Here is a 26,036-nt window from a genome sequence, read left to right as displayed (position 1 = left end):
GCCAAGATCCGGCTGTTAGATGTGACCACGAGGCTGATCAGGAGAAGCCACCATGTCTTAAACACCGACGGGCCCTCCGGAGCCCTGCCCCCCCACCCTGGCCCCCCCTCCCCCTCCCCCGTTCACCACCTCACCCCATCCCCCAGCCCCATCCCGCTTCCAGACCTCCCCGCCCATGTGAGGGACAGGCTCCCCAGCCCTGGCTCCCCGCTGGCTCCCCCCTCCCCTGCCTCCGGAGACATGAGCCTGCAGAAGCACCAGCAGCTGGGTGGTGGTATTGGAGGTGGGGTGATGGGCTCTGACCGGGACCTGCAGTCTACTGCGTCCTCCATCTCCCTGCCCTCCGTCAAGAAGGCCCCCAAGAAGAGGCGCCTCTCCCTGGCCTCTCTTTTCCGACGGCGAGGCCGGGAGCCAAAATCTGGACGCAACAGGTCCCGAGAGCTCCAGCATACCGGAGCTGGAGGGCTGGGAGGGGTGGACGGCATCGCCAGCATCGAGAGCATCCACTCCGAGATGTGTAATGACAAGAACTCTGCCTTCTTCTCTGTAGCTGGGGCCGGAGCTTCCTCTGCTGCTGCTGCTCCTGCTGCCTCCACCTCATCTGCCTCAGGGCCTTGCTCTTCTACCTCCTCCTCTTCCTCCTCCAAGGTGGGCGGTGGAGGCGGGGTGGCGGCAGAGCTGCTGGAGTGCCCGCTGTGCCTTCTGCGCCACTCCAGGGAGAGCTTCCCTGACATCATGACCTGCCACCACCGCTCATGCGCCGATTGCCTGCGCCAGTACCTGCGCATTGAGATCTCTGAGTCGCGCGTCAACATCAGCTGCCCCGAGTGCTCAGAGCGTTTCAACCCGCACGACATCCGCATGATCCTGGGTGACCGGGCGCTCATGGAGAAATACGAGGAGTTCATGCTGAGGAGGTGGCTGGTGGCCGACCCTGACTGCCGCTGGTGCCCCGCACCAGACTGTGGGTGAGTGAATTTGAATACCTAGATGCATGAACACACACAATGAACATCTCAAATTGATCTTGTTATGTAGTACCCCTACAGTGTTTCAACCATAGAGATATAACAGTAGAGGGGACATGTCATAGAGAATTCCTATTCTGGAATGGGACCATATAACAGCCATCTTACCTGGGTCCATTTCTCAGCTGGCTGTAATTGGAATCAATGGTGATAGTGCCTTATGCTGCCATTACAATGCTAATATTTTTTTGTTGAAACATCACAACTACTTTATGTAGCGCACATTTTTGTAGTTTGTAGATAAAAATAGCTAAACTATGTGAACTAATTATATTTTCAATCATAAAGATTATCTTCTGGAACTCTGAGTGGTTGTATTATGGTGTCCACTACAGTGGACAGATATTTGGAAGCCATTTTGAACCATTTAAGTTGTAGTACCATGTCCCAACCACCAGGTGGCAGACCCCCAAAGCGTTGTCTACAATTCCATTTGATTATTATCTTTGGCTCTCTTTGTCATTTTGAGATATTGCATCACAAATTCAAAATGGCAGAGGGGAGAGGAGATGCACCAAGTACCTCAGGAATATCTGTTAAATCCTTTTATTCTCAGAAAACCAGACAGGTAAAAAAAATATTTTCAACTAAATAAGAATAAATCCACAGTAGCCTATACAGATATGCAAATGAATGTCCTCTCTGTCTGCCACCACACGCCACTATGTGTCACTTCCATCATTAAGGTACGTCTTGGCAGAAATAGCCTACAATTAATTTTTTTTAAAATGGTGCCGCAACTGAGTACAATACAAATACTATAGAAAACACTATAGAACATATTTTTAGCATGGTGGGTCATGGCTTTACCGTGGCGACCTGCCACAGTAGAAGGGAAAACGCTGGTTGTACATAATGCTGAATGATGTGTGGTGACTGTTCTCAGAAACAAGTTGTTTGTATGGCAATAGTGGCGACCTAACCAACGAACATATAGCTGAAATGTAAGGATTGTAAGGAAAAACAACTAACTAGCTAACAAATACCGCTACAAACTATTTCAAATAGAACTCCAGTCTGTTGGCTACTAGCCAGAAATGTTGTTTTAAGTTGTGTAAGTTAAATTTAGCATATAAAACAGCCTCTATCTTCTACTCTATACTGACGTGTGGAAGGTGCTGCAGCCTCTCTGGTGTCTTTGGTCCTTTTAGTGTGGCAATTTGGTCCAAATCAGGACAACAGTGGTTGCTTCCCATAGGCAGCTGTTGTAGTTACAGGTAAACTGGACCCAGGTAAGATGGCGGACGATTATCCCACGCTTAATGACGTCAGTGTCCCCTCTACTGTTTTATCTCTATGGTTTCAACTAGGATTTTTTGCCAGGAGCGTGGTGCACGTGTTCACAGGGTTTCTCAGTTTACCTGTGACCTGATTCTGTGTGCACACACCCACACCCACACACACGTACACCCACACTCCTGTGTATACCATGACTAATGTCCAAAACTTGAAGAACTGACTACAAAAATGCATTTTATTGCTATCAGTGTATATTCTTGTACTTTAACCCAAAACAAACAAACAAACACATCACTTCCTATGAAACCAATGAAATAGAGTAGAAAGATTAAATGAGTCCCTTGGGACAAAAATTCCTTTTTCAGTGGAAGAGATTACACTCAGAAAATGAATATTTAATCTTCTGGGGTTTTTAAGCAAGCTCATCTGAAAACTGAAATGAAAATGATGAATATGTTGTTTCACATCACCCCCATCGGTGACAATAACCTAGCCAGACAATTGGAGAGCATGGTTACCTCTCTCGTTCGTTGATAATCTCTCTCTCTTTTGCTGGTGAGCTACTTTGTAACTTGACCTCAGCTGATGTCCCCTGCCAGCTGATTCCCCGCCGTTCACGCGGACCATACAAGTTCCATCAAAGCAGGGCATCTAACACGCAGCGGAGATAAGAATCACATGGGAGTAACAAACAATATAGTAGGAGATTCCAACTGCCCCAGAAACATTTATTCAGTATAATCATATCTGTGTCCACCAAACAATATTCGCTACATCTTTGAGAAATTGATATGAGCAGATTGTTGTGAACTCACAGCACTGCAGTTTTCAATATTTCTGCTGTCAGATTATCCCTGATTGAATCAATTTAACACATAAAGCACCACTGTATTTGGCTAGACGCATCACAATGATTCTGTTGTTTAGTGTCTTTCTAAACAAGCGAAAACATTTAACATTTGTCAGCAGAAGTTGATGTTCAAGGCTCAAGTAAATGAAGCCTGGGCATCATAAACCCAGTTGTCATTCAGTTTCATGTGCTGATATAAACAATGGCTTTCTAATGAACAATGTTCGGGTTGATTCTAGGGTAGAGGAATTGTTTAATTGTAGAGCTGCAACGATTCATCGATTAATCGATTAGTTGTCAACTATTAAATTAATCGCCAACTATTTTGATAGTCGATTAATCGGTTTGAGTCATTTTTTAAGAAAAATAAGTCAAAATTCTCTGATTCCAGCTTCTTAAATGTGAATATTTTCTGGTTTCTTTACTCCTCTATGACAGTAAACTGAATATCTTTGGGTTGTGGACAAAACAAGACATTTGAGGACGTCATCTTGGGCTTTGGGAAACACTGATCCACATTTTTCACCATTTTCTGACTTTTTATAGACCAAACAACTAATCGATTAATCGAGAAAATAATCGACAGATTAATCGACAATGAAAATAATCGTTAGTTGCAGCCCTATTTAATTGGGCCCACAATTTAATGTGGCTTTCAAACAAACTTCAGTGACTTCTGGGTAGAGGTCTTCACGGGTCCAAAATGATGGACCCGAACCCTAATGGACCTGGGAAATTTGTTCCGAGATCCGATTGGACCCGATCATTTAAAAAAATATATATATATACCGACCTGTTTTTGCCCGAGATATTACAGACCCGACCTGGTGCATTTCCAAGAGGAGAGAGACCCGAGACCCGTCCGTTGTATGGACCCGACAAACCCAGTAATTAAAATTGCTACTAAAAATGCTGTTCTACTGCTAAAAATGTTTATCATGTCGGATACAACATATGGTAGCCTAATAAAAGGAGATCAAAATAACAGCCAAGTTTCCGACTTGCCAAGTTGTGCCGTTCTACAGTTTATCCAGTAGATGACAGTGAGACTCCATAATGGAATCTAGCAGCTACTTGGCTACGTAGCCTACAATAGGCTAAGTGACAAGGAAATTAAATTGCATGTTAAATGGATGAATAAAACAGTAGTTTTTAGCTTATTTTTCACCTCAGTGAAGAAGGTATCCATCTTGCGCCTTTCCTCCGCTCCAACTCGCTGGCGCTGATCAACATTTTTTTCACCTTAGTTTCGCTCTTGTAATCTGATCCTAGGTCAGCCTAATCATCACACAAGTTACACAGCGCTTCCGTGCGTTTCTCGTCTCGTCACGTGATCAGCGCTGATCACGGGTCTTCTCGGATCCACTCGGGTATTACACAATCATAAACAGACCCGGGACCCGCGGTAATAGAATGGGACCCGACCTGGACCCGATTGACCATAATAAAACGTGGACCCGAACGCGTACGGGTCCCGGGTCGGGTCTCGGGTCCTAGGGTCCGGGTTGACCCGTGAAGACCTCTACTTCTGGGTCATTTGCCTGAGAGTAGCCCATGTTTGCCAGACTCGTAATGACATGGCAGTGGCGCAAGAGATTCAGCCACTGCGCCTGCTATGTAGGCGAAACATTGCCATAACATCTTGCAGAAACCCCTAGGCCATGAACAAGCACTTGCACTACATACAGAGAACATAACAATATGTACTGCATGCAACAGCTTATGTTTCAACATGTACACACACTCTGTGGTACCTGTCCAATTAATTTCTCATTAGTTTGTTGATTTTATTACTAATTGTGACCATGGGCTGTTGGGGTCAAGACCATGGACCGTTTTTCCAAAAGCATCTTGGTAATAGCTAAGACCATATTATCTCCACTGCGAGTCAATTCGAGAAAGACTGTCCATCCAAGATGTTTTTGGTAAACCAGTGCTGTGTGGTGAGGGCGACTACCGCAGCGACAATAATTCTTTGTGCACACCACTAGTAACGACATTGCGCTGCCACTGTTTGATTGAATATGAATAAACTAATTGCTAGCTGTTATGCCAGTGATGCAACAGTAATCAGCTGGACACATGCCAATGGTATAATCCATGACTGGATGCTGACAAACAATGTTGCCAAAAAGTTTAATTGTGGTCAGCTTGTCTTTGCTGTTAAAGAGGAGACGAAGGCAACTGTGGTCAATATTGACAGACTAAATTTTGACTTTTTTGGGATTTGATGTTTCCATCTGACAGCAGTGATGGGTTCCATGAAATATGCTATATCCTCCTCCACCTCTGCTTCTAGCTAGTTTTGTAGAGCTGGACTGTGGGTTTTCTGTGAGTCTGAACCTAACCTCAGCCTCAGATTTTGACAACCATAGTATTTTTGGTGTTTTGAACCCAAATCTGAAGCAAAGCCTTTGTGGGTCCAGTTGGGTCTTGGTTGATTTGGGCATAAATGTCAAGCTCTACTCTCTGTGGCCCTGTGACCACAGATAGGGGAACAAAAGGCATGGGGGCTGTCTGGCCTGGAACCCAAATGCCGCTGACACCAGCGTTAAGGGCCCATTGTTCTCTCAGAAACACAAAGAAAGGAGGCAGTAGTAGCCACCACAGACTGGTCATGGCAGGGCGGAGAAAGACAAGGATATGATTTCTTTTTTTCCCCAGAATTGTAGTTTTTTGGACACAACTCCCATTCCTTTTCAATTTTTATTAATTTTAAATTGGATTCCCCACCATTGTTTTCTTCTTTTTTGTGTAGTCCTAACCACATTTTTTAAAGCTTGACATGCTGACAAGACAGAGATGTTGAGTTGGGGAGAAATGGGTGGAGATGGAGAGAGAGGAGCAGAGGAGGATGAGAAATGGAGGGTGGGGATGGGCTGGCAAGAAATTAACAGATTGGGATTGCAGGGGATGGATAGCAATATGGAAGGATAAACAGAGGAGAGAAAGAGATGGATGGAGAAAGGCAGGCAGACGCTTACCGAGGGTGTCACTGGGACTAGCATGGCTGTACCAGGGAGTGACGACACCATAGGGTGCTGTTTGGTGCCTCACAGCAACAACACATGGCTCCACCAGTCCTGCTGCACTAAACAGTTTTTGAACATGATTCCCATATGTCGGCAATACTTTAGAGGATACAGCTCTTGTCACTTTTGAGCTATGTCAAGTTTCTGTATGCTTAAAATAAGTGCCTCTTGAGTGTGAAGAAGTCTTGCTAAAAAAAACATGTGCTCTAAAATCCTTCCCTCAGTAAATTAGGATAAAAACCATTTTCGGGCATTAGCCTAAGGCTGTTGTCTATGCAAGTAGTGGACATTTTAGCGATACTGCTGCAAGAATATAGCCATCTGTGGCTGTGTAATGGTACTCTATTTTCTTGATTACTTTGTGCATTAAGCTTTTGTGGTGGAAATTGATCATTGAGTATTGGAACACCCAGACCAGAACAGCTTGGCAACTTTCTTTGTTGTGTTCAGTATGTTATTCTCTCTGCTCATTACTGTTCTGTTGAATACTACACAGTAAAACGGCGTTGGTTGCCAGTGCAGCACCTTTAGGAGTCTCAAGAACACAATGGCCTGGAATAGAAAGATGCATGATCTATTATTAAGCCCTTCCTTCCACTATGCAGATGTCTAATAGAAGCTGTTCTCTGGGTGTTGGCTAGTTTGTGGCTCTGCTTCCCAGTTTTGACTGTCTTCCTGGAAACTAAATTCAGTTGCAAGGAACTTCTACACTAGTAACAGACCTATAACAGAGGCTATACTGAACAAGCCAAAAGTGTCCTGTCTAGCTGTGTTGATATGTTAAATTAACATGTTAACTAACAATATATGAATATAAAAGGACATGATGTGATATGATATTCCATGCTGTGATATGTTCAATCAACATGTTAAAATCCAAAGGTGGAGGAAGGAAAAGAAGGACAACATGCCAAAGTAATCTAAGAGAGAATGTGAGAGTAAGGAAATGTTGAAAGAAACAACTCTTGCCTCCTGGACCCCAGACGGCGTAGAAAGGGAGAGCTTGACCCTCCCATGTGTTGTACTGAACAGCAGCAGGGAGCGGCATCTAGCCAAAGACCCTGGAGGGATTTGGGTTGTTGTTAAGAATGGGGTGCTGATTCTGAAACTGCAGAGTTCTGCTAAAATATCCTGAGCTAAACCCCCTGTAGCTCAGCCCCGTTTCACACTAAACTGTCCAATATTATTAGTGTTTGCATTATTGACAATTAATCCTGACAGCCTTTTTAGTCAAGATGTTTTATTGACGTGATGCGACAGATGCCTGTTGTATACTGTGCTGACAGTCATTGTCCGTGACCAGCTTGACAGGAGATGATGAGCGGTAGAGGGAAAGAATGAAGTAGAGATGGAGGAAGGTAAATCCTTATAAATAAAAGATTGAAGAGATTCTCTGTCAATTAGGTGTAGGGCGTATGTTTGATCCATTACAGTGTGATAACATCATCACATAATTGTGAATTACGCCACAGGCTGGACAGAGTCCAAGGCTTCCCATTTGTGCTGCCAAAGCAGCCACAAAACAGGTTGATCTTGTTTTATGGGTGTGCCTCAATATTTTGAATTGGCTACTTCACAGATGCATGATGCACCCAAAAACTGGGATCACACTTAATACTTCAAATGGTTCATCTTCATCTTCTTCTCTGTCTCTCCCTGCCTGCCTCTCTCTCTCTCTCTCTCTCTCTCTCTCTCTCTCTCCCTGCAGATGGCCATCTTTCCCTATCCTCACTACCTGTAGCCCCTTTCACACTGGACAAAAAACCCACTAACATCTGGCTTTTGTCTTCAGTGTGAAAGGGTACATTCGGCATTCATTCCCGGGTCAAATGACTCTGCAGTATTCACGGGTATTTTTTATGGGCTCCAGCTCCGATCGGCAGTGATGGAAACATGACACCCGGGTGGATTTTTGCCCTTTTTCCGGCGCGATGCTATGACGCGCGTTGAAGTTCCGGGCGTTGGCGCGTAAATAGCCAGGCAGGAACATTATTTATTGTTATTTATTTATTTTTATATATATATGGCTGTCGGAACTGACGTCCGGTAACTTAACAACTACACCACTCGGCTGCTCCAAACATCAGACCATGTGCATCCATGAAGAAAACGTGAGTACCTTGTTATTCTTAGGGGATTAAGCCCTCACTACTATTGTAATATCACTGCTGCATGGAACGCTGCATAATTCCAACCGGGGAAGTAGGATTGTTAGAGTAAATATCCGACCGCGAAGTCTGACAGCCAGCTTCCTCCGTTGCACCCGAGAAGGTCCGATGATGTCATTCTGCATACTAATTAGCCATGTGCTTCTGTTTGTTTGAGAAACGAGACAAATGGGCTTTCGCTCCAATGGGATGTTTTTCGGACTATTGGGGTTTCAGAATAATGAGCCGTCGGAACAATGGCATGGCACTGTTCAGTCAGTGTTGAGTTTGAAAGAGAGACTGAAGTAAAAGATATAAAAAAAGTAACCACCGTAACATTGTCACTGGCCTCCATGCTGCTTTCTACTGTTTGCTAACCCTGTTTTCCAGCGCGTTCGTGACGTCAAACGTGACATACCAGAAAAAAACAGAAAGGCAAACTCGTCTACTGGCAATGGGAAAGGAGTCAATCGCCTATTTTTAGCGGGTTTACCCGCGTTTAAAAAAACCTGCATATACGTGCTAATTTTGGTGTAAAAAGGGTATACCTGTCTGTCTGTCTCCCACCAGTCCTTCTGTCTTAGCTGCCTGTCTCCTTCCCTGCCTGTCTATCTCCCACCTGACTCTTTCTCTATGTGTTTTGTTGAGTCCTATTTAGGGATGTCAGTTTCGGTTAATTTTGCTTTCGATAGGCAGACACCCATTAACCAGTAACTAACCGGTTAATTTTTAAGAAAAAACGCTTAATGACGTGAAATACAAGGAAGTGGCGCTTTCCTTTTAGTCCGGCACTCCATTGACTCAATGAGCTTTTTATATTATGTTATATTACTAGATTTCAGCATTGAGGTACTTACATTCATGATTTTGCATAGGCATACTAACCTAAAAACCTATTACTGGGAATCGCAAGAAAGTTTCAGAGCGACAGAGGCACAGAGCGTCCCCGTAACCATAGTAACTCACTCTCACTCCTGCCTGCGTGTGCACGGCGTGAGAGGAGAGGGAGAGATGCTGACGTCCTGATTACTCTGAGCAGCATGCATGGGAATAAATTACAATATAATAGATTTGTGTATATTTCTTGCTTTCCCCCGATGGTCTGAATAACTCGCTGCTGCACGGTGCTGCTGTTGCACTGTGCTGCTCTGTCTTGTCTGTCCGTGCGCTTACAGTGTCCTCTTTTCGTGCCGCGAAGTTATCAGTTATGAATTTGTTTTTCACTGCATGAAAACATTGACTTGTGGTGTGAGAGCATGTGAAAAGCGTCAATTGCGTGAGTCTCTTGGTCAATGCGTGAGAGTTGGCAGCCCTGCTCAGACTACTAGTTGAGCGGAGTGTATGCAAATTAACCTATAGACCGACATGTGTAACCGGTCAACAATATTCTTGGTGGTTAACCGATTAACGGTTAACCACCTATTTGTGTTTCTCGCTGCCTGTCCTTCCAGCAGTAATCCACCGGCCGTGCGTTACTGTGTATAACTGTCTAATCCCCTTCCTAAGTGATGGCTGGCTGGCTTGCTGCCATCCAGTCTCCCACACCGCCACAGCAGTGTGTCTTTGTTGAGGCCCCGCAGGGGTCAAGTGGCGACTCAGTCTCACTGACAAATCAAATCAGTGGCTCATTTATATGGGGTTGACTGGACGTCTGTCAAAATGCCCTAACTGTTGGCTAATCATAACACATGCACACACACACACACGCACGTTAGGCGAGCAACATAGAACATAGGCATGTCCACTCCCCACTTCTGATCTGAAATTAGGATCAGTGGGGTACCCAAATGAGTAAATTAGACTCATGTGCTGTGATCCAAGTTCATGTGGTGGCCCACCAGGCATACAGACACAACCCTTCTTAAATCCTGACTCACAGTTTAAGCAACCAGGAAAAACTGCTCAAATTCCTCGTGGATGACCAGATTGGCAGTCAGCTCATTTTTAAACATGAATTGGCCCTAGCTGTCTATTCTGGTGAGTGGGGCACAGAGCGATTTAACTTGGCCTGTACAATAGAGTTATTATGGTTCATGGAGTGTACATGGCATAGAGATGTTGAACTTCTTCACACTGTGTATTTGTGTGCATTTGTCTCTATCTGTTTTTCTGAGTTTGTTCAAATCCAGATGGCTCTCATTAACCTGTCAGTCATGTATTTCTGTGCTGCTTGTGTATGAGCCAGGGATAAAGACACACACACACTCACTCTACACGTTCCTGCCTGAAAAGCTCTGCCTACTTGGGATAATCATTTTTGCCTAGGGTGCCTCAGTGAGCCTTCCTATATCACATATACAAACTCTTTCTCTGGCTCTTTCTCCCTCTCTCTCTCCCTCTCTTTTCTACTCTCTCTCTCAGCCGTTTCCTTTTCTTCCAGGAATTGTTTGAGGTGGCCATAAAGCTCCCTCCCTCCCCATCAGAACTCCTAACATACTGTTTGTACTTTGTGTTGAAGCCACAGTAGCCTTGAATAGTTGGTCACTTGGATGTTTTGTTTTGTTTGGTAGGATGTCCTGTTTTGTAGCCTTGGTCAAAATAGAAGTGGAATATATTTGGAGGGTAAAAAACATGATGAGCGCATGACTTGTTTTGATTTTGCTTTTAGAAAAGTCCATACTAATAAGGATAATAATAATAAAGACTGATACTTTTGCCTAGATCAGCTGTCCTGTCCTGCCTGGATATTGGCCCAGCTAGGTGTGCTAACAGGTGTGAAAGCGGCAGGTCCTGCCACAGTGTCTTTTTCTGCAATGTCTGCTCTGCTGTCATTGCAGAAGAGTCCTTTCAGTCTCTGTCTTAGTTTGAGTCCTTCCTTCCTCTCTTGTGTCCACATTCCGTTTAGTGTAGCCAGTGTGGCATTTGGGCTTGGACACATTTGGAGACAAGGACTTGTTTGAGAGTGTCGGTGTCAGTTGTTGACTGAGCATGTTTGTCAGAAAGGCCAGCTTCAGGGATGGCAAATGTGTATTTCTAGTGCTGACAGACCAGATTTTATTTTTGCACCCCTCAGTGGCCCAGAGGAAACCGCAGTACTCTTCCTCCGTTATAGTTTTTCCACTTCTCTGTCGCCTCTTTCTGTACCCTCCTGGTCCCCTCTTTGGCTCACTTGCTAATGTAAACCCTAATTTATGACTCAGTTTGTTACGTGTATTGGTTCATAGAGGCTTGGGGAATGCACAAAACACACATTTGGATCTGTTGCCTCCTCCTGTAAACAATAGCTTCAGCTTGCTCCAGTCCAGCCCACATCCACATCGACAGCTGGATCCTCTCCTGGGTTTGGAGAGGTTCTGGGCCTGGGCGCACCCATCCATCCAGCCATCAGTATCCAGGGCCAGTGTAAAAAAGACATTAAAAAAAACAACTCCTAATGTCAGCATTCGTTAACATATTTGCTATCCATGAGGCCATATGCAGGTCAGTGAAATTCATATAGTGAGTTTGCTCACTATACTAGTTCACCTTATCTGTGAATACAGAAGACTTATTTCCTTTTCCCAAAACCACCTCTCAGTATATTGATCTCAGATTACTGATTAGAATACAGCATCCTCTATAGTCCTATATTGACTAATCATTGAAAGCTAAAGCTAGTTCTTGACCAGTAATGCACTTTATTTGATACTTCATGAGTACAGACGCAGAAGCAACAGAAGGCTTCAGACAAAGAGAGAAACAGGGAGCCAGAACAAGTGCATTGGCTTAAAATAGATTTAAATTACATTTGTTAATAATAGTGTTATTCTATTTCCATTGGCTGTAAATGCACTGCAATAGTCCCAAATTAACATGTTTAAGTCCTTAGCCTCCCTTTCCCAGATACTCTGGTCTGGAGGAGAGGCAGGCTGAACGGAGTAGGGGAATAACTGTCTATGACTGAGAGGGTCAGCATTCTGGATTTGTCTGGTTGGAATTTAAAAGCTCTGTGTGAATTAACAGAGATGGAAACAATTCTTTGAGGACACTGAAATTGCAATTACAGTTGATGATCTGGTGCTTTTAGGGGATTTTATGAAGTGTAAAGTAGTTTTTCACAGCAGGTGGTTGTACAGTAACTGTTGATCTGGTGTTTTTAGCAGGATTTGTGAGTATAAAGTAATCGTTGATCTAGTTCTTTTAGGGGATTTTGTTAGCCGTGTAAAGCGATTTGTTGTGGTGGCTGGTTGTACAACAAGGCTGACAATTTGTCAGTTTTGAGTGCATGTGGGTGAGTTAGGTTCTGTCATGCGGCATTTTTCACAGCAGTTACCGTGCTTCACTTCATAATAAGCATCCATACCGCAGCACTAAAACCATGGTTCTTCTCAGTCTCTAACTGCGTAGTGTTTAGCGGTGGTGGTTTACCCAGCATGATTTAAATAAGACTGACATGTCTCTGTGTTTCCTCACTGTCTGTCTGCATCCCAGACACAGGCCTCAGCAGAGTAAAGTGATCCATAGTGGAGGAAGTCTCCCAGGCTCTCCTTGGCTCTGTGATAGAAACCTAATCCATGGGTCCGTCACGAAGGGACTGGGAGCAGTCAGACACAACAAAGGCTCTCAGACTCTCAACTATATCACACACTCCGAAAGAAATAGTAGGACATTGGACTTTTGTGTCAGTGAGATGTAGCTTTGTGAACAAGGTGTTGCCTAAGTGAGAAAAGGTACAACTCTCTCCCTTTTCTCAGAGTGTGCACTCTTATCACCCAGTCATTATCAGGGCCAAGATTCCCTCTGGAGCAGTTGAGTCTAGAGCACTCAACTGGTGGGTCAGGAGCCATAAGTGAGTCATGGGACTTTCTTACAGGGTCACAGACATAGACGAGTAGACAGATTTTAAGTTGTTTGATTCATCTGCAACGTCAATAGACAAGATCAAACCCAGCTGAGAACCTCTGCTGCTAGAGAGTATTAGTAACTAACTGTAACCATAGATCCTGTCTCTGTTCCACTGAGATTTAGTTACATATTGAGGATACTCTCAACTACTCGATACTTTGGCAATTATCTGATGAATGAAAATATGAATGATTTATTTAGAACAGCCACTATTGTGTTTTGGATGATTTCTACCATCTGTTCTGTTTTCCATTTAGTTTAAATTGATACCAAATAAAGTCTAGCCAGAATCATCAGTCCACCTCAGCTGGTATGTATTGGCTGGCAGACTGGCTCATTTAATCCTCTGCTGATTCTTTCTCACAGCTACACACGCGTGTGCGCGCACGCACACACACACAATGTCAGCAGAGTGATTGAGGATGGACACAGCACCATTACTCATGTCAAGAGGAGTCAGCAGTCTATAGATGGATCACAATGCCGATGGACAGAGGGAGATAAAGTGGTTGTCTAGTTTGCCATTTTGGAGGCTTTCTAATATAAATTGTGAGAGAATAATGGATTAAGCTGATGTTTCAGTGCTGAAAAGTAAGCCAGCTGCATCAGTTGTGGTGGTAAAAAATGACCACACAGTGCTACGCTGAATCCCCTCAACTGCCATTTGCACCCCCATTTCATCACTTTGTTCTCTGATTTGCATAATTTGCTTTTGACAGATTTTGTCAGAGAACCCAACTAAGAGGTATGAAGAGATACATCCGTTATTCATTTACTTAAAAAATGTCTCTAAAACATAATTCACTCTGCTGAGATTTGTGTCCATGAACACATCTCTCCAAGCTAGAAGCAATGCTGAGAGGTACTGTGTGCTTGCAGTTTCATTTGCACCACATACATTTTTGAACCGTACTTTCCATAGTTTCTAGTTTGCTTTTGCCTGAGAGTGTTCAGCAGAGAACCCAGCCAAGTGGACACTATAAAGAAGCACACATGCTATCGATTTTTCCTTAAATGAAAAAACACCCTAAACCAGAAATCATCTATGAAGGGTGTCTGAGGTCCTTAAAACGTCTTGAAATGTTTTAAGTGGAACTATCTAAATTCAAGGTTTTAAATACTATTAAATGATGCATTTGAGTCTTACAGTATATGTTTAAGAGGCCTTACAAATGTACACTTGGGCTATTTGTTTTTTGAGTGAAATTAGTCTAGAATTTTATTTGGCATTAAAATGTCTTAATTTTAACTTGCAGAAACCTGCAGTCTTCCTAATACAAACACGAATGTCTGTCACTCACTGACTGACTGACTGACTGACTGACTGACTGACTGACTGACTGACTGACTGACTGATCAAGTTACAGCATTGGTCGGCCGTGGCACGTGGCACAATAGGATCACAGAGCCAGAAATTTAAGTTTCGTTTTCTCCGCCATCATGTGTCTCCGCTGAGATCGGGAGCCTGTTTGTTCACACAGTAAGTATATCACCGTTCATTTCGATGCATATGCGCGAGCTCAGTCCACCTGAAGCCCTCTGTTCTGTCGGGGGAGAGAGAGACACAAACAAGCATGGAGGTTTCATCACGCTGAGGGCTTATTGCCGACCTTCCCGAAGTTTCCCGGGGCCACAGTTTCGGCCAGTGCCCATAGCTGGGTGCCAATTTGTTCCCGCTGATCCGGCCGAGATTTCGGCGGGGGTCCCGACGACGATGCGTCACCGGGTGTCCGGCGAACAGCGTTTTCGGCACTGACAGGTAACAGAGCGCCTGGCGCTTGGATCGGGAGGATCAATGCACGCCGTGGGCGCGGTGGAGACTACAGCGGTGGAGAGAGAGACGGGACAGGACATGCTGGAACGGACATCAGTATGGATGTATGGACTATTATTCTGTATTACAGCAGAGTTAGTTACACCATTGGTCAGCTGTGGCACGTGGCACACTCATACATGGTCCAGCCATATACTAGGTTTTGACCTAGTCTTGTTTTCATATGACCTTGGACCGTGTAGTTCAGATTTGTGTACTGGAACAAGTTCACAGAAACAATCCACAAGAATGCCAAAACTCAATCTGTGATGTCACCAGATGACACTTTGAATCTTAAATCTCTGTTTTGTTTGCCCTCGAACAGGTACGCAGTGATCGCCTTTGGGTGCGCCAGCTGTCCTAAGATCACATGTGGCCGGGAGGGCTGCGGTACGGAGTTCTGCTACCACTGTAAGCAGCTGTGGCATCCCAACCAGACCTGTGATGCAGCGCGACAGCAGAGAGCCCAGAGCCTGCGGCTGAGGACCGTCCGCTCCTCATCACTCAGCTATAGCCAGGAGAGCGGAGCTGCAGGTCAGCTGCCTGAACCTACACATGCACACACACAGGCACACTTGCATGCCCAGCTCATTAGCCTTTTTCTGTTTCTGCTCTGTTGTTCTTGTGTCTTTGTCAGTGCATGTCAATCACTCAAGTAAACACAAAGAGTACAGACTATGTACAGTACCTCGATGCATTCGTGGTGATTCTGTATACAAGAAGAGGATTGCAAAAAAGTTTGCAGCTAAGGTGTGAAAATTCAGTTAAACTTTACAATAGGGCTGGGCAATATATTGATATTATATCGTTATCGTGATATGAGACTAGATATCGTCTTAGAGTTTGGATATCGTAATATCGTGATATGGCATAAGTGTTGTCTTTTCCTGGTTTTAAAGGCTGCATTACAGTAAAGTGATGTAATTTTCTGAACTTACCAGACTGTTCTAGCTGTTCTATTATTTGCCTTTACCCACTTAGTCATTATATCCACATTACTGATGATTATTTATCAAAAATCTCATGTGTAAATATTTTGTGAAAGCACCAATAGTCATCCCTACAATATTGTCGCAATATCGATATCGAGGTATTTGGTCAAAAATATTGTGATATTTGTTTTTGTCCATATCGCCCAGCCCTACTTACAACTGAAAATTTAGCCCACTTTGTAGAAAATACCGAGATATATATCATGTATCGCCATTCAGCCTAAAAATACCGAGATATGATTTTTGGTCCATATCGCCCAGCCCTACTTTACAATTATAGACCTTTATTAGTAAGACACTGCTCAGTAAAAAAAAATTGTAGAAAATGTTTTTATCACACCATGATGAAGTTTGATGCACACAGGTATAGTGGAGTGAAGTGACTTGACTGACTGACCTGACTTTGCTGTTGATAGCACCATGGACAAACGCACACATATATTGCCTGAAATGAAATGAAATCAAATTCTTCTCTCGTCCTTCCTCCTCTCAGCCGACGACATCAAGCCATGTCCACGCTGCGCCGCTTACATCATCAAGATGAACGATGGCAGCTGTAACCACATGACCTGCGCCGTCTGCGGCTGCGAGTTCTGCTGGCTCTGCATGAAGGAGATCTCCGACCTGCACTACCTGAGGTCAGTATGCCAACACACATTTAGATGTTTCTGCTAGTACTTGGAGTCACGCACATGCACAGGCCCACTTTGAGTTTGCTTAAAGTAATAATCCCCAACATTTTCATAAATAAATGTCTGTTTTGCTACTCTCTATCGCCAATTGATACAGCTCAGTAGTGATTCAACCTATACCCAATTCATGAAAGCTTTTACATTTGCTGTGTCTGGTAGGTTTTTACCTGACCTAATATCTCATAACATGATCAAAACACACACTGGAAAACAATCTACAGTGATTTAGATGTACAGTAAGGGAATGCAAAAAATAAGCAAAAACTCCAATCCCGCTGACATTGTCCTTTTAAGATAACTCAAATGCAAGAGGTTAGGTGATGTTCTTAACTGGTAGCTACAGGCAGGTACACACACACACACCCTGGCTGTATGCATGATATATTTTCAGTTTCTCTGTGCTACCACAAATGGATAGAGCTGTCAACACACCAGTTTTACAGTAGCCACAGGATGTAAAAATGGTATAGAGAAAACAGTAATATGTAGACAAAGCTAATGGTTCTTCCATCAGTCTGTCAATGTCAGGATGTGATCCCAATTCCACCTTTTCCTCTAAACCTGTCTTCCGTTAACTATGGGTTTGGACCTGAAATGGGTTGTGGGCCTGTTGCTGGTGGGTCCCCACCAAGGTTATTATCATAAACTCAAACTAAAATAAAAAATAAAAATAAATGTGAAAGGCATTTTTGGAGTTGAAGTAACAAAAATATAAACCGCAGCCAAAACTACATACCTGGTTTTAACGAACTAAAATGAAAAAAATGCTCATGTTTCTTAGCTTTTGTTTTCACCAGTTCCAAGTGTGGAGAGAGCAGTAGTTTCTGTCATGATGGCAAATAATTCTTCCAGCTTATGGGATTTCACTTTGTAAAAATAGTAGATGATGTACTTTCCCAAACATGAGGTAAACATTCCACACCAGCTGCCATTTCCTCCATTCCATTTGGCCCCAAATACAAAGACTAAAAGGAAATAAAAAATACTATCTACATTTATGTGGAAAAACCTGAGCGAAACTAAAAATAGAATACTCAGTGAAAAGTTTCTAAAACTAAACTGAGTTAGAAAATGGAATAGACACTAAAATAGAGATGAAACTACATTACAACATATTACATTACAACATGACAACATATTTTGAAATACTTGTGTGTTTCAATTACAAAATACTATACAAATAACCTTTGTCCCCATAGGGTGAGAATGTTTTATTTCACTATTTTATTTCTGTATTTTCAGATTTTGTGACCAGAGCTGAAAAAAGTTTAAAACCCGCTTCACTTTTTTACTGACAGTCAGTGGGGAGAGCTTGCTGTCGACAACAGCCTGCACAGTATGCATGATAAAAAAAAAAAAAAAAAGTTTTCCTCAAACTCTTTCCACCACTCCTCCCCCTCTGCCCCTCTCTCAGTCCGTCAGGCTGTACCTTTTGGGGGAAGAAGCCATGGAGCAGGAAGAAGAAGATCCTGTGGCAACTGGGAACACTGGTGGGCGCCCCTGTCGGCATCGCGCTCATCGCAGGCATAGCCATCCCCGCCATGATTATCGGCATCCCTGTGTACGTGGGAAGGAAGGTGAGGCTCACACTGTTACTGTTCAGACCCAGTAACATTATGTTACATTGGTATGTGGCAAATTCACGTTTCTCTACTCATAATCTTCACTATATGGTTGAAGCAGAACATTGACTCACTCACAGACACATCAGTTCTGAGCTCATAGGTTGGATCTGTTACTGTTCAGAATTGTTATTCAAAAACTTGCCTATGTTCTGCTGTATGGTTTTTTATAAAGACACTGAATAACATACGTGACATGTGATTTGAAAGAGGTGAATTGTTCTTACTGACTGTTTGAATAACTCCCTTGCATTGGAAGTCTGTTCCCTCAAAGAGCATTTCTGGGAAGCAGATATCTTTTCAGTTTTAAACTCTGTCAATATTACATAACTGTTTATATTATCAGTGTTATCAGTAATGGAAGTAAACACACACTGAATGGCCTGAATAAAGTTTGGCAATATGCAGCCAGTCATATTGTACCACCAGTGTACATACTGCAATGCATTTTCTCAAGCTCTGAAAGTTATCTTAGTTATTTCCTATTTCTCAATAACTCTGTGTGTGTGTGTGTGTGTGTGTGTGTGTACATTGTGTTATATCATGTCACTCATCTATCACCTAGGCTTGTTTAATAAGTCTTTGATGGTACGACAATGAAGTGAAAGTGTTTGGAAGTTTCTATCTAGAATTCCCCATCAGAGCTTGCCAAGACATAACCAGAGCCACAAATGCTTTTCTTCCCTGACAAAAGCAGACTAGTTTCAGTAGTGTTCACATGGCCAATATGACGTATCTGGGCATGAATCACCTGCATTCCACATGTACCAGATGAATGTAGCTGTTCAGGTCTTAATGTTAAACTGCGTCCTGGTGACTCACCGCACTAAGGCCATGGCCTGTTTTTTTCCAGTAGTCACATGTCATCCTCCCTATCTCTCTTCCAACTCCTCTGTCCCTCTTCACTGTTGACTGACAAATAAAGCAGAAATGTTATAATAATAGTAACAGTCTTTCTCAAGTGAGAATGTATGGACTAAACAATTTTCTGTTTGTTTCATTTTTGAATCTCTATGCTGGGTTAGGAACAGGGTGGAAAATTACTGCCAGCCCAAATAAATGCTCGTAAATATTTGCTGTGGCTGGTAGGTTGGTAAACTTTACTGGCCACTTTGGCAGATAGCCAGCCATCATTTAGATATCTTATTCTATTCTCACAATTTAGCCAGCTTGCAAAATAGTGAAAGTGTCTGGTTATGGTTTTGGGATTGACTGGACTGTGGCTAGCGGACTTAGAGTTAGTTTCTCACCCTGGTTTAGAAGCCGAAGCTCCCTTGTTAGAAGATAGTTTTTTTGTTGAATTAGTACTAACTCATCACTGGACAGTCTTCCTACTGGGAGTCGATAAGGCCACTAAAACTAGAGTCACTGAAGTTTCCTCTAACTGACCCTGTGACCCCCCCACCCTTTTCTCTGTCAGATCCATAACCGCTATGAAGGCAAAGACATTTCCAACCACAAGAGGAACCTGGTGATCGCTGGTGGAGTGACTCTCTCAGTCATCGTTTCTCCGGTGGTGGCAGCAGTCACTGTCGGTCAGTCTTGTCTCCAACCTCCACCTCTCTCTTCCGCTATCTCTGTCCTCTCTCCCTCTTACCTTTTGCTTTCATTCTGTTTGTATCTCTCTCTCCCCCTCTCTTGTTGCTATTTTTATTTTTTTGGTAACTTCCTCCTCAACCTTGCCTACTCCCTTGCTTCTCCTCTGACAAGGTTGAGCTTCGGACAAAACTCATAAATATCTCAAGTTTGTGCCTGGGGATCTTTATTGATTTACCCTTGTTTATCTTTGCTGGCTTCAGGGATTTCTTTTGTTTAATCTTAAAGTTCAGATTATGTAAAACTTAATTTTCAAAGTCAATTGGTTTTCTCATGAACTGTTACATAAAGATGAGGAAGTGGAGGGAGATTTCAAACAGATTGTGTTTTTTTTCTTTTCTGTTTGGCAGCACAGTGGCCTCTGCTGGTTTCTTCAGTGCCTTGCCGTAACCTGTCTGTGGTCTCTCTCTCTCTCTCTCTCGCTCTCTCTCTCTCTCTCCCCCTCCCCCTGTCTATCTTTCTGTCTCTGTCTCTCTCTGTCTCTCTTTCACGCTCCAGGCATCGGAGTTCCCATCATGCTGGCTTATGTCTACGGCGTGGTGCCCATCTCACTGTGCCGGAGCGGGGGTTGTGGCGTCTCCGCTGGGAATGGCAAAGGGGTTCGCATCGAGTTTGATGACGAGAATGACATGAACGTTGGCAGCGGGGCGGCTGCAACCGGTAAGCATCAGTGGTCACAACAGCCCCCCCCCTCTCCCCACGCCAAAAATGACCTTGTGTTTATGCCCAAGTCAGCAAAAAACACTATTTGCTTTTTGCTGACTGGTACAGCACTGACTCCCAAATGAAATCTCCTGTGAGAACAGAGACCAGTGCTGATTTGAGAAATATACCTACCAGTCCACAACTTTGTAATTTATGGGCCCGTGCATCTAAAGGAGAAGGATAATAGAAGTGTAAACCTCACCACTCTCTCACTCCCCCTCCTTAATAGTGGTGATCGGCTCCCGTTTTATTAGAAACTCCTTCTTTTTGGACACAGTGCTGCTTTTCATTACTGCAGGAGACTTTTTTGCCCTTTTTTTCAGATATTTAAAATGTTTTTTCATGATCTTCTCTATAGACACCACGTCAGTGGCGGACACCAGGAACAACCCCAGTATTGGCGAGGGCAGTGTGGGGGGGCTGACGGGCAGCCTGAGTGCCAGCGGCAGCCACATGGACCGTCTAGGGGCCATCAGGGACAACCTGAGTGAGACGGCCTCCACCATGGCCCTGGCTGGAGCCAGCATCACCGGCAGCCTGTCTGGCAGCGCCATGGTCAACTACCTAAACAGGTACAGGGCCAGCAACAGACATCATGGGATTTAAATGAGTCTTGTTTTTGTGTTTTTTCTCAGGCTTTTTGGACTTGCCATTCCCATTTGTTTCCAGTTTTCCTGACTTTTCCCTTGATATTCCCTGCTTTTTTGCATTGTCTTAATCTCATTCCTGTCAGGCTGGAGGTGCAGGCGGATGTGCAGAAGGAGCGCTGCAGCCTGAGTGGGGAGTCTGGCACTGTCAGCCTGGGGACAATCAGCGACAACGCTAGCACCAAAGCAATGGCTGGATCCATTCTCAACGCCTACATGCCCCTTGACAGGTAAACATGTACATTCACCCTGGTACGTCCAGCTAGGAAGGAGCCTGCTCATTAGCAGGGTTTGTGTAGTTCTGTGTGAATCTAGCTGGAATCCATACAAAAAATTAATATTATGGGTTACATGGAAAGTCGTTATAAAATACGCAATAAATACACATCTGTGACCACATAACAGTTAATTTTAAATACTATTAGGTTAACTGAATATCACCACTCATACCAGTCCATATGTGTTGATTTGAAATGACTTCGTTTAGCTACTGTTTAAGAACTGCGTTGCTTGGCAGCATAGATCTTTTAGTTCTTCATTTGCATTCTCTTTTTATTGCACTGGTGTTGCTGCCATTTGCTATTTAAGCAGTAAGCCACGTGACATACTACTTCACAGTGATGTTAGAACAGCTAAGGTTTTACACTGCTGTGTCGAGGCTTATTGCTTAATCATGCTACTCACACATAGAGACATTTTTCTTTTTTTTATTAATCTCTCATACTTCTCCTCATCCTCCCCTGTTCCAGAGATGGGAACAGTATGGAGGTGCAGGTGGACATAGAGTCCAAACCAGGCAAGCTGCGGCACCACAGTGGCAGCAGCAGTGTGGACGACGGCGGCCATGTCGGCCGCTGCGGCTGGACCTGCTCCTCCGCCGGCTGCACCTCCTCTGAGGGCAAAGGAGCCTCTGCCAAGTGGGCCAAGGAGCCCTCCTGCTCCTCCTCCTCCGGCTCGGGGGGCAAGAAGAGCAAAGGCAAGCTGCGCAAGAAAGGCGGCGGAGGCACCAAGATCAACGAGACACGGGAGGACATGGACGCTCAGCTGCTGGAGCAGCGCAGCACCAACTCCTCCGAGTTCGACTCTCCTTCGCTGAGCGGCAGCCTGCCCTCGGTGGCCGATTCCCACTCAAGCCACTTCTCTGAGTTCAGCTGCTCCGACCTGGAGAGCATGAAGACGTCCTGTAGCCACGGCTCCGGCGGAGGCGACTACCACACGCGCTTCGCCACCGTCAGCCCCCTGCCCGAGGTGGAGAACGACCGCCTGGAGACCTGCCCCGCGGCGTCCTCCTCCCAGGGACAAGGGCCTGCGACCACCCCCCACTCCCCCACCTCCACCACCTCCTCCCTGGGCCACAGCGCGGAGCTCTCCCCTCTCTGCTTCATCACAGAGGAGAATGTCAACCTGGTGTGCCCCGCTGAGCTGGACTCTCACAGCAACACCGGAGAGCTGCTAAAAGAAACCAACAACAACCAACACCATCGCCACCAACCACAACATCCAACCCCGACCCAGCAGCAGCCCAAGAACTCCTGTATACAGACTGAAATCTAATACCTTAAGTGCTGCAGACAGACGCCATGTTTTTAGTTAACCTCTTTTTCCTCCACTAAACTAACCACCATAGCTTACAAAGTTTAAACTGCATTTTCTGTTATTCCCTTCTAAAGGGACATGGTATTATTGGGATTCATTTCCTTCATAAAAAAGCAACCTTTGGAAATCAAAATGTATCTCTGTGTCCACTGACTGTCAGGAGCGTTGTTGGAAGTGATGAGAGGTTTTCAAAGAGCAGCGATGTGAGAAATGTTAAGATTGTGAATGCTGGTGTTTCTCCCTGTATGACCCTCAGACTGCTATCCCCACAGTTCAGACACCTTGTTGATAGTTCACTCACTTGCCACTTCTGATGTAAGGCAAACCATTGATTTGGTTGCTGTCGTTTTGATCTGTGTAGGTTATCAAAATAAAACCACTGTGCCGGTTTTGCCAGTATTTGATTTTGGCTCTTCAATGCGGATGCAACACCATGCAGGAATCTTAATGTTATAGCTTTCCAAAAATGAACAAACAGGGACCAGGCAATATGATTCACCATTTTTCCTTTTTTCCCCAAATTGAATTATTAGTGAGAGAGGAACACTTCTGTTCTCTTCTGTATTTATTATTTGTTTTTCTTTTATTTTTTTTTGGATGTTGCATTTGAAATGAACCCTGTAGTGTAGAAATATGAGGCTTGGACTCAACTTCCTAAATGCATTTTAGCACTAAAATCCTCTTTATCGCCTGATGTGTAATGCAACTGAGATTCTCTTGAGGTGGAAGCAAAACCAAGTCCCACTTTGGGAGATAACAGCATTGCAGCAGCAACTCGGTAACTACTGAGTTCGGACCCGCAGCAGAAATCTCCTAAAAAAACAAAACATTCAATGTGCTTTCCCCATTAGTGCTAAGATGCCTTTGGAAACCCCAGGCCTGGTTTTGTTCTGTGGACGGCTTGTGAGGATATGTGAGAGGGGAGGGGGAGGGGGGTGTTTTGGAGCAGAAGTGTCTGATTTCTGGTTTGACCGCTGCTCTCTGGTAGAGATTTGAGAAAGGTCTCTGGAAGGCCACGGTTTACCCTGTCGAGATGATGCTCAGAGTCATTGCGATAATAATAACCAATGGGTTGGTCAATTCTGTGAAATTGTATAAAGAAAATGTTTCGTCCTGTTCAAAGGTGATTTATTCAGGCTGACGGTCTCGCCTCACTGAGTAAGAGAGAACTTTGATATCTATCTTTGTTAACTCATGGTGCCTTCAAGAAGCTGTTTCTTTCTGTTTGTCTTTGTCTCTCTCCACCGTGTCTTCAAGACTTAAAACAATTACATGATAGATTTCAGAATGTCTGTCTATGTAGTGAGGGGTATTAGGGTATTCATTCACATGCAGTACATACTGTGGTAGACATGGTAAATGAAGACTTTTCAATTGCCTACCAAAGACAGCACTCAGGCTCTTGTTAAATCTTACTCCTTATACCTTTGATGTCTGTTTTTCACCTGTAGACACAGTATGGTGCATCCTTTTTACACCATAGGGATGAATAAAGACAAGACCCAGGAATATACACACATACAGACTGCTGTTTTGTACATGCTTTACAAATGCTACGCAAATAACCGAGGCCGCAGAACGGCCCGAGGCACCTGCACTGTTAACCGTATTTCTTCTTACATTAATGTACTGCAATGCACAAAGTTAACGGGGATACATACGTTTGTTTGTTATGGGTTCCCCGCCCTATTGATTTGTCCTGTGATTCCTGTTTGTGTTGCCAATCGGTGCTGCTGAGCAGACCTGAAGTCAAGTTCTGTTTCAAATACTCTGTTATTTTTGAGTGTTTGCTCAAGCCTGTCGGGAGCGTCACTGAGACCGTTCAGTTGGCTCAGCTGAACCTCTACCAGGTGGGTAAAAGCATCTTGAATGGTATTTTGACCCAGGTCTGTTACTGAGCGATCACTCAGTTTGGTTTAGTGGATAAGGCTACATGCTGCAGCCCTCCCCACGTTAAAAACAACATTGTTTGGTTCTTACTTCCTGGTTCTGTTTTGCTCATTCTTCATCAAAACTCCTGTTTCTTGATCCTAATTTGAACACTAGTGCCAGATATAATTTGTAATTTGTGCAGAATGGCATAAGGTATTTGTATATTTGTTTGCTAATTTGCTTTACAATATGCGTGTAAATGCATATCTGAAAAATAAAAAAAAAAATTATATGAACTCTTTTTTGTTGTCCTCATTAGTCTTTCAGGTTATGCATTGAAAAAAAGCACACCTGTTATTCAGTTTTTATTCAACTGTCATTTTCCATAACATATTCACAATTATTTTTAACTCATAGCATAGAGAAATAAGCCTTTATAAAGTATTTTTCCACTTTATTCATAAATAACCCTTTGTGACTCTTTAAAACATTTTTTACATCTCTACTGAAATATAATGGTAAAACCAGAGTGTGGAGAAACTGTAGAACACATGCAGTTACTGCCTCTTGGCTCCCAGCTTGTCTCCCTGAACTGAACATGGTACATTCATTTAGAATTGATTAGATGTTAAAAAAACAGAACTATGGTTTGGATTCTCCAGTCGAAAGTTTGGATAACTCAGATATTCAATAGTAAAATAATGGATTGAACGGCTTTTAAGTTAGTAAAAGCCATCTATTACTTAAATCCTGACTTAATGACATACATTTAAGACATTTGTGTGCATGGAAACCAGTTCAAAATCTGCAGTGTGGGTTTACATGAATCCAAGCCGTGTAAGACTTGATGACATCTACTGAATGATACTGAAATCTGTCTGCACTCATCAAAAACAATATATTCAACCCCTAACTTGAAATCCAAGGCACACATCTCATGAAGATGCTGCTTCTCTCCAGTGTGTGCACGGCTGCATGTCCGACTGCATCAAGCTGCTGTGAAGATGCATGTGCAGATGTGCGTTGGCTGGCAGGCTCATATTTGGTAAGCAAATTGGGGGAATGACTTCATGTCATGTTCTTTATGGGAATGACATAAAGACACCTTTACTAACAATTGCTAGCTGGTGTTTAAGGGTGAATTTATATTAGAAGAGTCAGATTTTTTTTTTACTTTGTGTAACCCAGATTATTGCATCATCATTGCATTGCTGAACTAACATTGGAAAAAAGCAATCCAATCTGAGTGATGCAGGGTTAAAAATCTGATTTTATCTTACTGCTCCTAAAAAGAATTACCAGTAGAAACCTGTCCGATGGATACTGACATCACACTACACAGAACAGCGACGAGACTTCATGCTTCTTTTTGCGAAAGGCT

General features: G+C 43.7%; 1 protein-coding gene across 2 annotated transcripts; it reads left to right on the top strand.

The window, feature by feature from the left end:
* Positions 1–25,908, top strand: LOC139641995 (E3 ubiquitin-protein ligase RNF19A-like). Of its 2 annotated transcripts, none has more exons than XM_071516680.1 (9): positions 1–968; positions 15,259–15,467; positions 16,419–16,563; positions 18,032–18,194; positions 19,660–19,774; positions 20,334–20,495; positions 20,899–21,112; positions 21,274–21,417; positions 21,937–25,908. In XM_071516680.1, exons 1-9 carry the CDS (start codon positions 241–243, stop codon positions 22,739–22,741), a joined length of 2,685 nt encoding a protein of 894 aa, XP_071372781.1. In that variant the 5' UTR covers positions 1–240; the 3' UTR covers positions 22,742–25,908. The 2 variants fall into 2 exon arrangements, with proteins under 2 accessions (XP_071372781.1, XP_071372780.1); XM_071516679.1 differs by having other exon boundaries at positions 154–968; positions 20,334–20,474; positions 20,911–21,112.
* The last annotated feature ends 128 nt before the right edge of the window (positions 25,909–26,036 follow it).

This window comes from Centroberyx affinis, unplaced genomic scaffold (genome assembly GCF_046629955.1).
Source record: "Centroberyx affinis isolate AG114_WGS23_722 - 3 ecotype Tasmania unplaced genomic scaffold, CSIRO-AGI_Caff_v1 ptg000423l_1, whole genome shotgun sequence".
Classification (NCBI taxonomy): domain Eukaryota; kingdom Metazoa; phylum Chordata; class Actinopteri; order Beryciformes; family Berycidae; genus Centroberyx; species Centroberyx affinis.
This window is presented reverse-complemented; position numbering and strand designations above follow the sequence as displayed.

Excerpts from the sequence above, each read along its gene's own strand:
- LOC139641995 (XM_071516680.1), top strand. The coding sequence starts at position 241 with ATGAGCCTGCAGAAGCACCAGCAGCTGGGTGGTGGTATTGGAGGTGGG. Across the intron at positions 16,564-18,031 it reads TCCGACCTGCACTACCTGAG|TCCGTCAGGCTGTACCTTTT; the intron begins GTCAGTATGCCA and ends CCCCTCTCTCAG. Across the intron at positions 18,195-19,659 it reads CTGTGTACGTGGGAAGGAAG|ATCCATAACCGCTATGAAGG; the intron begins GTGAGGCTCACA and ends TTTCTCTGTCAG.